Genomic DNA, 13,640 nt, shown 5'->3' with positions numbered 1-13,640 from the left:
AATGTATTCTGTCTGTAAATGCATCACCTTACAGTGGCATGACTTTCCTTTCCAGGTGCTGCATTTTTTTATTTCCACTGTCGTCAACTAGCAGCATCCCCAGTTCCTAAGAACATTTGGAAGGGGTATATCTGCAATGTGCATGCCTCTATGATCCTTCTGGTCTACATGTGCTATCTTTTCTGCTTTTTGAGAACACACCATAGTCACCTGATTAAATCATATTATAATTTTTCCTGGAGTTCCTATCTTTCAAGGCACTGTATACTGAGAGATGTGTAAGGCATTAGGACCAGGGTATGGTCTTGATTCAATTGCTTTCAGGATGAGGTGCTTGCTTTCCTTGTTCAACACAATCCTATAGTGATGCGGATCCTCTTTTCTTTTCTGATACAGGGAATCCTGTTAGACTGCTTGGATTGGACAGCCTTTGTTAGGTCTCCATAACCGTTTTTACCCGTGGTATTCGTCACATGGATCCAACCCTTAGGCACCTAAACTTAGATGATGGCTCTAGCAGTTATTTGGGTATGTGGGCAGGAGTAAACCATTTTACCTCAGATCATTCAAGCTCTTTATGTGAGAGGTGCCGTGGTCACATGGGCAGATGACGAGGGTTGCTCATCATTGTCATGTGCAAAGCGGTGACATAGGTTGCCCACATGGGTTCACTTTCCACTATTGTTTTGGAAGAACAGAAGATTCGTGGATTGGCAAAACAGATCTTGGAGCTGTTTACTCGTCATTTTGTATTACATTGATTTTCCTAGTTAAGCTGGTGGATATAACCCAGTATCAGGTAAATCGTTCTGGTGCATCTTGTCACATCCTCATTGCTTAAGAAGTGTGAGGAGGTAATAATGCTCAGTTTACTTTGTGGTAATCTTCTGACGCACTTCTTCCTTGCTAGGGCTCTATAGTTCCCCTCTCGCTCCCTCGGCAGACTTCCAGGGGTACTGCTTGGCACTTTACAAGATTTCTGGCAGGATGACTTATCTTTACTTTCTGTAGGGGTTTCCACTTTAGGAAAGACGTCAAGGGTATAGGTTCCGTCAGGAGGTCACTAGTCTCGTTATTTAAGGACTTTGAAGAGAGAGAGGCACATACTCGATTGTTCTTTCTTTCTTACAGCTTAGAGTTGCCCTTGATGAAGTATGCAAAGCTCCGGAAAATGCAGAGAAATACCCGTTTCATGCAGAGTGCTGTGCTAAACCGGAAGCCGAGAGATATCCTTGCTTCGTGTCACACCAACTGACGGAACCCGGCGCGGTGCCCGCCTACACCAGGCCAGAGCCTGAGCAACTCTGCAAGCACCACGACGAGCATAAGGACACATTCATGTTAAAGTAAGCAGAGATATTTGCCTTTCGATGTTTTCTACCTGTGCTGTGTTTACAGTACACGGTGAGAAGGCTACGACTACTTCTACATTAAAAGATGGTGTTTGTGCATTTGGATATATGTGTAAATGGGGTTTGAAATACTGAATAATGTCTTAATGTACAAAACTACTTCAACACATAACTTATTCCCGTAAAAAACACATGATATCAAACTATGTCCCTGTGGAGATTGCCCAAACACACCATCCATTATATGAAGTACTCATCACTACTCTCAAATACATATGTTTTTGCTAGTTCCCTATTAATTAGTTGTGATACTTTACTTTTGCAAGGAGCCCCGATTCAGAAACATCAATAATGTATAGAGCTAACTGGAATGGCAATACACGTCTGAGCAAATCTTTGGGCACAATAATTCTCTTTGTCCTGTCACTCCTATTTTTGAGTGCAAATTGTGTAGTTTCCAACACCAGTTATAAACTCCAACATGTGCATTGCAGGATTGCAATCCACCTCTTGGTTTCTTAAAGTAGAGTATATGTATAAATATATATATATATATATATATATATATATATATATATATATATATATATATATATACATAACCTGCTGCCGGTCACCAGTAGGTAGTTATAGTTAGGACCATGTTTCCATAGATTTTTTTTTTTGACTTTCCTATCTCTTTGGCACCATTTGACAAATCTTCACAAAATGTTCCAAAAAAAAGTGTTCTGGTGATTCTTGTTGTGCACGGAAAGTTTTGAGGTGATCCGTTAAGCGGGGGCTGAGAATAAGGGGAGTCATAAATCGTGTGTTTCCGATGTTGATTCCCATAGGAGTTTGAACATGACTACAGCCCATGCCACTGGTCGGAATTATAGCAAATTTGGCAGCAAGGTAGCCTTTGGTATACAGATTGTGCTTTTTATTATTTGGTGTAAATCCTTTCAGTAGTTGATGAGAAAGTAAAAGAAAATCAAATTTGTATAGCTGAGGTCATGATGACTTCGTGATTGGCTGCCAGCACTACAACCAGGAAGTGTTGGCAGCCATCTTGGAACTCAGTTTCAGCCAAGTCCCACAAAAAAGTAAAAAAATAGGACCGCCACCTTCCCAGGTCCAATGTGAAACTATATGCAAGGGAGGCTGTGCTGCCCCCCCACAGCCCTGGGGACTGCCATCTCCCTGGGACAAGCAATTACTTGTGTGAGGGGAGCCATGCGCCCCCCCCCTGCAGCAGGGGGCCGCATGGCCCCCCACAGCCCCAGGGACCACCACCTCCCCCGGGGCTGAACTATTTATGTATGCAGGTGGGCCGTGCAACCTCCCCGCAGCCCTGGGACCACCACCTCCCCAGGGCTAAATAAAACAATGAAAGGGCTTCCATTGCCACCCCTGGCCCCAGAGACCACCACCTCCAGAGGAAATACATATTGAAGGGAGGGCCGTGGAACCCCCTTCGAGGAGCCAATGATGGCCCTGGTGACCTCCACCCCCCATGGCCTGCTCCTTCTATGTCTTAGGGTGCCCACCCCCAGGACACCACTGTTTGCTCTGACTTGGTGGGAGATTTGACAGCTCCTGCCAAGTCAGAACAAACACTTCACCTTCTGCAAGTGAGAACTGTCAAAAAGCTCTCACTTGCAGAAAGTGAAGTTTTCATCTGTACGCTTGCAGGGAATTAGATGAAAACATTGCTTCCGCAAGCAGGGAGCTGCTATTTAAATTAAAGCAGCTCCCTGCTTGTGGGAGAAATGCCAACTACCACAGGTTGCAAGGAGCCAGCTAGGACCGTGGGGCCTTAAGGTTCCCCCCACAGTCCTGTCACTCTCTCTCTCTTCCATCCCAGAGTGAGATGGAAGAGAGAGAGGGAGAGATTATTATTCCAATGGTCACTCCATGCAATGTCTTCAAAGCATCAGACTAGCAAGGTGTTTGGTAAGAATGTTATAGTTATGTCTGGATGCAGAGCAGAACAGAGTCACTTCTGGCCTAATGGTCAAGGTCCTGTGCTGTCACTCAGTAGGCTGACTGTTCAAATCATTGTATCTCATAGCAGTGTGTCCGCTTATTTTCCAGTGATTTAACTGGTAAACATTCCTAGTGATGTAACATTGAAGTATTTTTACCCCTCACAATCTGTAGGTTGAATGTCATAGCTAAGCCTGGACACTACACAGTAACGAGTCACCTCTGGCCTAGTGGTCAAGGTCTCAAACATACACATTAGAGTTTAAGGGTTCTAGTCAAGGTGAGTCTATGGTCATTTCTTGCTTTAGTTTCTTTTCAACTAAAGATATTTAAGCTACATACTGAAAGGTGAGATCACACTTTTTAATTGACAAAAACAGTCTTCTTTTAAATTTGTCTGGAAATATCTCATTCTATGTATATCATTATTCAAAGACAAAATCGCTCTTTCTCTCTCAGTCTCTCACTTTCTCTCTCTCTCTCTATCAGGGTTGGGTGATTAGCGGCCATTCCCTGTGGCCAACCCCACTGCACACAGCCGAAAGCCGTGCGCGGAGGAAGGTTGGGTGGTTATAGGGGGTTGGCTGCAGGGCCTATAGATATATAGATTTATTTAAATATTTATATAAATAAATTTATGCTTTTTTTGGCTTTCCCATTTGTCAAGAATTAGTTCTAGCCATTTGGAATATTGCTTACTTTGGGTTTGAAAGTTTGGGAAACTGGAAATATAGGAAGGAGATATTGAGCTTTTAGTGAAGTTGGGATGTTGAAAAATGTGATTACTGGACAGTTGGGACAATATATCCTGGTTTGTCCCACTCAGAGCTTATTGCAGGACATGTCTCCAGTGAAATCAGTGTAATCATAAGAAAAAGTACCTAAGCGCATGGGGCCCAGCCCAGTCCTAGCACCCATCTTTACCCAATGAAAATTGTTGAGTTCTGAAAAAGTGACTGATTTCCAAGGTAAAGTACAAGAGGGAGGTAAATGAAGCAACATTAACCTATTAGTGAAGTGAGCTCAGAGGAGGCAAAGGCAGCAACATTAACCTATTGGCAAAGTGAGCTCATAGGAAATAATGTTCACACTTGGGGTCTCAGTGAGTTTTGGTGGCCAATGTTTGGGACTCAGCAAAATGTCAAAATCAATGAACCAGACCTGGCGGAATCCATCTTGTCTATGCCATCCCCTGCTGAAGGATTTTGACTTCTGTGATGCAGACTAAGGATCTAACAAGTTTGGCAGATGTGGCACAAATAGGTCCTGTATACTTTAAATAGTGTGAACAGGACTTCCGCCACTTTTCGGCAGATTTCCAGTAGCCACCAAACGCTAAATATTCCCTGAATTTTAAATAAACTTTTGACCCAGCCAACTTGCTAGACTTTGCCCATCCCCTACACTATTGTGGTTTGTCTAAAAAGACCCCTAAGACCCAGTCATCCTCACCAAATAGACTAACATTAAATGTTAAGAACACCATTGCATTCTATTGAAATTTTTGCTATTTGTTCTATTTCTTTAAAAACTCATTACTCCTGATTCTCTTCACCCATCGATGTCATTTTGATGTTATTTTGTTCAGAGATTTTCTTCTCGTTATTACATTGATGTGGGAGCTTTACGTGCGTAACTCTCTGTGTTATTGTTACATTGATGCAGCTAAATTACTTTGCACCCACTTTCTATGATAGAAGCCTGTTATATGAGTCATGGATTCCAAAAGTAAGTATAGAATTCCTCAGAGAAACCTACTTCTGGTTTTTGGCACTAGATTGTTTAACGTCCTGTGAATACTGCCACAGCTCATATCATGACAACTGAGGCCACCTCCTTCAATTATCTGTCCAGTTCCTTAAATCCTTGACACCAATTTCAGCATTACCGTTCCAAGGTTTGCAGTCTTCGGTGATGTTGATTATTTTCTGGTGGTAGTCTTCCGCTAGGAAGAATGACTCTGAGATATCTTCTCCTTGATAGTGCATTGATTTCTTGACAGGTAGCTTAAGGTTTCATATTTCTAAATTCCAAGATCATGTCATATGATTCAGGAATACTAAAAAGTTTTCTGTGAGTTACTTTAATTGAGGATGGTCGCTCATCTGTGAAGTCTTTGTCAGTCCAGTGGCTGAAGTAATTATCTGGGGTGTGGCAAAGGCCCTGCAGGTGGGCACAGTGTGTAACTGCACCTGTCTGCATTGAGGCATTCCCTCGTTTGCTTGGTGTCATACCCCTGTGCAATTCATGGAATGCCCCCTAGTGGTGGAACTGTTGCACACATAGCGCTGGTGCAATCCTTCCACAGATCCACATACAGCCCTTTCTGTAATATCAAAGTGCCCCAATATGCACCGAAACTGGTCACCAACGCCGCTAGGGCAGTTAGTGTAATGTGATCCCTGTTATCAGCATGCCTGGCTCATTTCTATGTTGTGAATGTTGCAATATCAGTAAATGTGAATTTTTCTTTCTATCAGCTATATTTATGAAGTGGCTCGCCGACACCCTCAGGTTTATGCCCCTGCCATCATAACCATAGCTCGCAACTTTGATGCCATTACCCATGAGTGCTGCAAAGACACAGCGACTGCTGGACAGTGCTTCACTGAGAAGGTATTTGGTTTATTTTGCACGGATCGCCTGGGCATCTGCAGGCATCATTTACATGTGTTTGTTATGTTTTACGCTAGAATGTCTATTCTTCCCCGGTGCTGGGACTACTTTAAATGTGTGTCATGATATACACAGTTGCACAGAGAAAACCACTCATGCACTAACAAAGACACAGAGGCTACATTAACTCAAAGACAGAGAGGACATGTCCCACACAGTATTTTTACAATGAGGCAGAGAAGATATGTTTTACTTGCTGGAAACAGAATAATACTGGCACAGGGAATACACTGACAATGACAGACAGAAAGTGTTTCACCCACTGAGACGGGCAGACTATGACCAAAATGCAAGACACACTGGTTAGACCCCATAGGTATAGCCCATACCTACACTTGGATAAACTAAAACCAATCAACCTTACTCAGCATAGTGGACTAAAGGTGCCATGCAAATTACCAGTGCCTTACTACACACAAAACTGCCTAACACAAACTAATCTCGGCAAGGAGAAGGTCAAGGTGAAGTTGGTGGGAAGGACTAACCAACGAGTCACCTGCAATGAAACAAAATTACCTGTGCAACAACAAACTCCAGGCCATTGCTTAAATGATTTAAATAAAACAGAGCAGTTTAAACTGAAAGGCCCAGTGGTGAGAGCTTTCATGAGGGCAAGACCTGCCAGTGACAGCACCGGCAATATTAAATAAGTGTAGTTAAAAGGGCCCTACCTGTCCCCAAATTAATTTCCTTAGTGTCACAAGTAAAAGCACTGTGGAATTACCTCATGCAGTGTTCGCTCTACTGATTCCTAGTGGGGTGTGTTTTCCCAGGTGGTCGATAACTACATTTGATTTTTCCAGCCGGTAATTTGGAGCTCCCCCTATCAGAACACACCTTCCCCTTCCCTCCAATAGCATACCCACCTCCTCCCTCACCCGTCAGCACACAGGGGTTCTCGCATACATTTACCTCAACCTCTAGGCAGGCAGTAAATGCAGGCATTAAACCTCAATTCGGTTTTGCAACTGGAAAAATCAGTTCCTCACAGCAATTTTACCTCCCCCTTAGGTAACAACCCTTAAGGGAACTCAAATCTACGAAGTACTCCCTGTAAATAGTTCACACAATTTACTTTATGTTGCCTAGTAAATGAGTCCCCATTCCCTGAGTGGAGTTTCATTTCACAGCAGTTGTGTTTCTGAAGCTTTTATACAGAACAAATCATTCTTTAGTAATGCATACTGAGAATTATCACTCAATTGACATTGTGTGGTGGAGCTACACTAATGTTGAATTATTGACAGAGTCGAGGTAAACGAAAGTGCACTACTTATCAGTAGGAGTACCGTGTGTGCATGTGTGAGAGAGAGAGGGGGAGTGGTGGTGAAATGAAGGTTAAAAAGACGTGCATGTAGAAGGAGGCAGTGAAAAGGCAGCCAAGAAAGATTATGAGATGATGTGTGAGGTAAGCAGGTGTAGGGACTTCAGAAAGAAAGATGTGGGGAGAAAAGTTCATAAGTAACTAATACTAAGGAAGAACTTGCAAAAAAGTGATGTGAAGTGGAGGAAGTAGGTGACTGAGAATTTTAGAATAATACTCGTCCATCGACAGACCTTTATAATGTGTAATTCACAAAGTCATATTTTTAGAATTTTTCAGGACCTCAAATTTTCAGTTCTAATAATTCACTTGGGGCCAGACATACAAAGCATTTTTACAGTCGCAAATGTCCCAATTTGTAGAATTGCCCCGTATATGACCGTTAAAATGTATTTTGGTATGTATGAAGTTCAGTTTGCAATTCAGTGTGATGTTACCGAATTACAATTTCCAATTGCGAATACATATCGATTCGATATTTGGAATGGGCATGTTTAGGGGATGCATTCCAAATACCAGACCAGAATGGAATGTATGAATGGTTTGTGACCGAAATGCAGTTGCAAAACATTTGCACTTTACTACCAACTCAAAGTTGGTGGTAACCCATTCGCAAATAAAAAAGGGTCCCCTTGAGATGCTTTCCCCTTTGAGAATGTTTAAAAAAAATGTTTTCATTTGTAAACACATCCTGTTTTTATTTAAGGAAAACGGGCTGTGTTTAAAAAAATAATTGCTTTATTTAAAAGGAATGGCAGACATGGTAGTCTGCTGATCCCTGAATGCCACCATCCCTGTGATGGCAGCGAATCCTAGCGGGTCACAAATAGCAACCTACCTTATTATTATTCCTGAGACAGGTATACTTGCGAACCAATATGAATTGCAAATGGGCCAGATGTCACTTTTGTACATTGGTAATAGCGATTACCAAATAGAGATTCACAGAAAATCGCTATTACCTGTTTTCGTACATGTAGCCCTAAATTATCAAGGCCAATTTGCCTGGTTTGTTTTGGGTGTATATGCTCATGTGATATGTCTAGCTGCACCAACAGGAAACACACCTAAAGGGATGCGTGAACTAGTAGGTTGCTTGCTGCTTCATGCACAGGATTCTGGTTCACGATATGTATTATTACATTCTTAGTTACATAACCCACTTATAGAGGGTTCCAAGTTGCTCTTATTTAATCACACTCCTTTTACAGATGTTAAAATATCAAGAACTTTTATACCAACTCTAACATTTGGAATACGCTGCTGTTGCAGGCACAGTTTAATTGTAGCTGTGACTTCGTCAATGAAGACAGCTCCTGACTCTATAAAATGCACCGGTCATTCAGATGTGACGTGCGTAAGAGAAATCCTGACATAGGGTGAAATATACACAGGACATTGGCTGAACGTTCAGCAACACCTCTCATGCTTGACTCAGATGCTTTTGAAATAGTTTTGTTCATGGAGATCCCCAAGTGCAATGAGGTGTGCCAGCATGTACAAGTGAAACACATTGACTGGGTTGCCACTGGTCGACATTCTGCGCATATGCTTCTAAAGGCCTTTTGAACCACAAGGTTTTCTATTTAGGTAAATGCATTTGACAATAGTGTTTTCATAAAGAAATCGATCCAGGATGAATTTTAAGTCTCCACTGACTAGTTTCTGATCTGTCATTTTCCCAGTGGGCGGAGGCCTTTTGAGGGGGTGCTGTTGTTGAGGTTCTGGTGCCGATGCTGGTGCTGGTGCCTCTGTCACTTTATTGCAGCTAGCACATTCGAGGTTATAAGCAAATAGACAGAAAGAGAGAGGGGAAGGAAAAAAGAGACATATGTGAATGAAAGAGAGCGGAAGGAAGGAGGGGGGATAGAGAGAAAGGTCAGAGAGAGAAGGAGCGGAAGGGACGGTGAGAGACAGAAAGTGGATGGATGGAAACAAACAGTGGGCAAGAGGGGAGCAGGGCTGGTTTACACATATTTACCAGGGTTGATGTTGGCTCCCAGTATACCTCTGAAGGTTATGACATCAGAACCACCCATTCTGCCTTATTTCTGCGTCTTCTTCTGCCACGCCCACTGTGATGAATTTCATACAGCTGCTGCCCTCCCCATGAGCATATTTTATTTGGTGTTATAGCCAGACCTCGTTTCCCTTAAGTCTCATATTATGAACCGTTATTCTTCAAAGTATATTCCAGCAGAAAATGTTTGCTATTTGAACTGAGACTAGCCAGGAACATTGATTACAAAAATGTCAAGGGTCGCAAAGGTGATATCATGTCCCTCATGTTTCCTTTCTAACTACGGGAGAGGTGATGTCATAAGAAGGGCACTAGGACCCAGGTCCAAAAAATATACAGACCGAGGACACCACTTCCTGTCACATTAGATTTGCAGGAAGTGGGTGGCACATGCACAGGCACTGTGGGGCTAGTAAGAATGACCATAGAACAGCTCCTATCTTGTCTAGCAGTATGTAACTAATTAGGGGTAGTAACAAACGTTTCACAAAAACTTGTCTGTCTGAACATTTCAGTCAAAATCCTGTTCATGCAGCAGGGCCCAAATCCATTTGACTCCTAAGGACCTTACAATTGGATCCCTAATCCCACTCTTAGTCAATAGCTTTCTTTTTGCTGGTGAAGATTTATGGAAAGGTGAAACTACATAAAATATAGAAAGTAAACAAGATTCGCATACTTTTTGTTTCTGTTGATAATTTCCATACCCTAGGTATAAGAGTAGCAAGAACGTGCCAGCGGGGGCAAAGGGCAAGATTTTGTAGACGCTGCTATTCCGTGTTGTGCTTGATTGACATCTGTGCAGTACCAAAACTGTAATAGAATGCGCGCCAGTGCCCAAAGCACTGCTCAGAAACCCATGGGCGGTGCTTTTGAATGTCGAGTACCATGGCAGCGTAGCCTTGAATCCACCTCAGGCCTCTTCGATCCACTATCAGACACGCCCCTTTATCTCACTCATGCAGATTCCTGCTTTCTTCCTTTGAGACAGTTTTTACAACTTTCTCTTCCTACTACTATCCCCTTTGTGTGTTTGTCCCTCTCTTGCTCCTGGTCAATGTCTGATTAGGAAAAATTAGTGTCGGTCTCCACAATTGAGCGATGTGGTCCCCACCGGCAACCAACCGCCGGATCATATTAAGCACTGGCTTCTACAATTCTGAAATATAAATATCTTTCTCCTACTCTTCCTTTGATTAATTCACACACTGTTGTGCAGTATAATAGACACTTGATATTCTATAGTAATAGACAAAAGTGATGCCAAGAGTATTTTTTGTATTGTAGCCGTTTGGGCATCCCAAACGAGGTGTTGCCGTGGCCGGAATTTCTGTTCTGCCACCAGGGCATTTGACTGGTCATTTCCAGGTTCAGGGGCTGCTTCTAGAGCAGGATGGTCTGACATCACCCAACCAAGCTCCTCATGGCCCCATTCTAGCAGAGTTGAGCCAGGCTGAATATTTCTGTCAAGGCTGATTTTGGTTTTAAGTTCGGCTCTAGGGGAATTCATATAGAACTGTATGTTGTATGCAGCTGAAACTAGGCCTGGGCAGAATTTTGATTACGCTGGGATCATTGGAGTACGTTTGGAAATTCCGTGTTACTTTTTAAATGCAGAATTACAGATAACTACGTGATTACTCCTGCTTGCGTAATTAAGAATAATACGTGGGAAAATCCTACTGCAAGAGCACAAATAGTGAGTGTGAGGATCTACTCGCACTCACTCTTTGAGTTCTGCTGCATTTAGCACTGTTTCTTAGTGCAAAATGCAGCCTTGAGTCTATTTTGTACACAGGGGTGCATTTTATGCTAAGAAAATAGCGTCAAATGCCAGTAGTAAGCTAGGGGGAAATCCTACCCCAAGAGCACATTTAGCAAGCATGAGAGCTGCTAGGTATTCATGTTCTGCTACATGTAGCACTATTTCTTAGTGCAAAATGCTTTCTTGCAAGCCTTTTGGATGTGAGATGGCATTTTTATGCTAACAAATAACACTAAACACAGAATTTCTCTTCTCACGAAATGCAAGCCTAGTACTGTTGACTTCTGAGGTAATTGTGAGTGATCATGCTTCACAGAATTACACTGGTCAAGCCCACTCCTGCCGAAACCGTATTATAGGAAAGAGGATTTAAAGATAAATGGAATATAAAAAGGAAGAGTACATGGACCATTTGCCTTCTTTATATTTACCTGACACACTCGTGCAATTTGAGGGTTAGGGAGGTACTGTTTTCCTCATTATTATACAGTATATTTGGACAGATGCCAAATTAAATTAGTATCCTTGGACCAAATCAGTGCTCCGTTTGGCGACTGTACATTTCTATAGAAATCACTCAGGGTGATGACAGTGCACTAACTCGTCAGCATTGCTCGCTAACACACTGAGCAGTGATGCCCTGTTAGTGCATTAGCACAAAAACTGAAGACAGAGATATTTCTTTAGAAATTGGCACTGGGCTCCTTCCTGTGCCTTTTCTCAGACAAAAGCCATGAAACATGTCCAGAATCAGAGTCTTGAAATTCGAAGGGCAGGGTAGTTTGAAACATTCATTGTTCGTCAGGCTATACCTGAGATACCTCCGGTCTGCTTGCCTCCATAATTGGGTCCCGAATGGCAGTAGTGGTCAGACCCCTTATTAGGAAAATTAAGTGCCGGTCTCAAAAAACGAGTGTTGGTGATTCCTACCAGCTATCGCCGGCTCAAATTCAGCACTGCATCCATGGTTTCCACAGTTCCCTTATTTATGCTTTGTTAAAATCCTATTTTTGGCTCTTTTGTTTTTATTTTTTTCCAATGCACCCCACATTCTTTTCACCCTTCACCTGACATTACCGCATTATTTTGCCATATTGAGATCATGCCATATAGCAGTCCCAGTAACCGATTGTTGACATCATGTCTGCCATTCAATTTTGGTTCTCAGGTTTCCACGTCTTCAGTGCATAATATTGCCGTGGGCTTCGTTGACCATAACCTTCCATCTTCTGAATCTCAATCTGAGTTTGGTCTATTTTTCCTACTTCATCTGTGGTATCTGCTCTATGATCTATATTCTGTCATCTGTTATCAGTAGATTGAGGAAACTGTATCTACGTGGTTATGGTTTACATAAGTTGCAACATGTACGTGCTCCCTCCTTCTTACAACCTGTACCCGCCCAGCTGTCTCCAGAAATCAAGCAGCATGGGAATAATTAAGTAGAAACACACATCCTTTATGTAGGACCATAAACCTGGAATTAGTCTGCCTAAAAGTTTGAATCAATTTAGCAAAGTTGCTTCAATGCGAAGGATATGTAATGTGAAACATTACGGCAAAAACATTAGTGGCATAAACCTCCACACACATCTATGTTGCTCTGAATGGCAAGTGTAACATATCAGACGAAGGTAGAGTAGCAGATTCACAGAACAGATGTAGCACTCCCAACCCCCTCACCCTTCTGACGTCAGAATCACTAGACACATCTTTTTAATAGAAATAATGAAAACTCCTTACTTCGAATTGTGCTGAGAATTCTTGGGAACAATTCTTCAGTTGTGCATTAATGCAGCATCACAAATCATGTCCCCTTGATGGGGAAGTAGGAACACAGTATGCCTAATGACTCCTTTTGTGCCCTACACTGCCAGCTCTATGCACAAAAAACAATTAGAATTTGAATGATGGAATGAAAGTTACTTTGGTATTTAGATTTTACTTAAACCACGCCGGCCACAGGGAGAATTGCCCAGTGACTAGTGTCCTTTTTGTATGTCTGGTTAATAGATTTAAATTACTTCTGCAGAACACAATCAAAATGAGCAGGACTGACTTGCGGGAAGAAAGGCGGGACAGAGGAGCAAGGGGAGGAAGCGTAAGAGAGTACTGCAGCAGTACCCCCCACATGCAGCCCTCTCCTTAGTGCAGTTGTGTGCCTTACAATATATGCCCCCTATGATGGTGCAGTCTGGACATGTTTGTGTATTGGTATGGGTACTCTCTGTTGAGAGGAAGTTAGGATATTGCATAACTTGTCTCTCTTTCCTTTACTGTAGATGCCTGCCCATGTCAAAGAACTGAAAATCGTGAGCGCTATTCAGAAACACAACTGCTACGTTCTCAAGGCATTTGGCGAGAGGGTTCTGAGTGCCATGTAAGACTTGCATGCTCGCTTTTCAATTACGGATTTTTTTACTCTAAATCTAAATGTGAATGTTGCATGAAAGCACTCAATGCACATCAATGGCCAAACTGTGCAAGGAAATCAAACAGATCAATCAAATTAAACCTAGAGCATGCATTTAGCTC

The 13,640-nt window shown here is 42.4% G+C and overlaps 1 protein-coding gene across 1 annotated transcript in view; it reads left to right on the top strand.

The window, feature by feature from the left end:
• The window catches only part of LOC138291268 (serum albumin-like), a 62,525-nt gene that overhangs the window by 11,941 nt on the left and 36,944 nt on the right, over nucleotides 1-13,640 (top strand). The window contains exons 4-6 of the mRNA XM_069230306.1: nucleotides 1,132-1,346; nucleotides 5,801-5,936; nucleotides 13,388-13,485. Of these exons, the coding sequence (XP_069086407.1) occupies nucleotides 1,132-1,346; nucleotides 5,801-5,936; nucleotides 13,388-13,485 (449 nt within the window). The remainder of the gene's footprint in view (nucleotides 1-1,131; nucleotides 1,347-5,800; nucleotides 5,937-13,387; nucleotides 13,486-13,640) is intronic.

Source organism: Pleurodeles waltl, chromosome 1_1 (genome assembly GCF_031143425.1).
Source record: "Pleurodeles waltl isolate 20211129_DDA chromosome 1_1, aPleWal1.hap1.20221129, whole genome shotgun sequence".
Taxonomy (NCBI): Eukaryota; Metazoa; Chordata; class Amphibia; order Caudata; family Salamandridae; genus Pleurodeles; species Pleurodeles waltl.
Note: the sequence above shows the minus strand (reverse complement) of the source record. Positions and strands in the feature narration are given on the sequence as shown.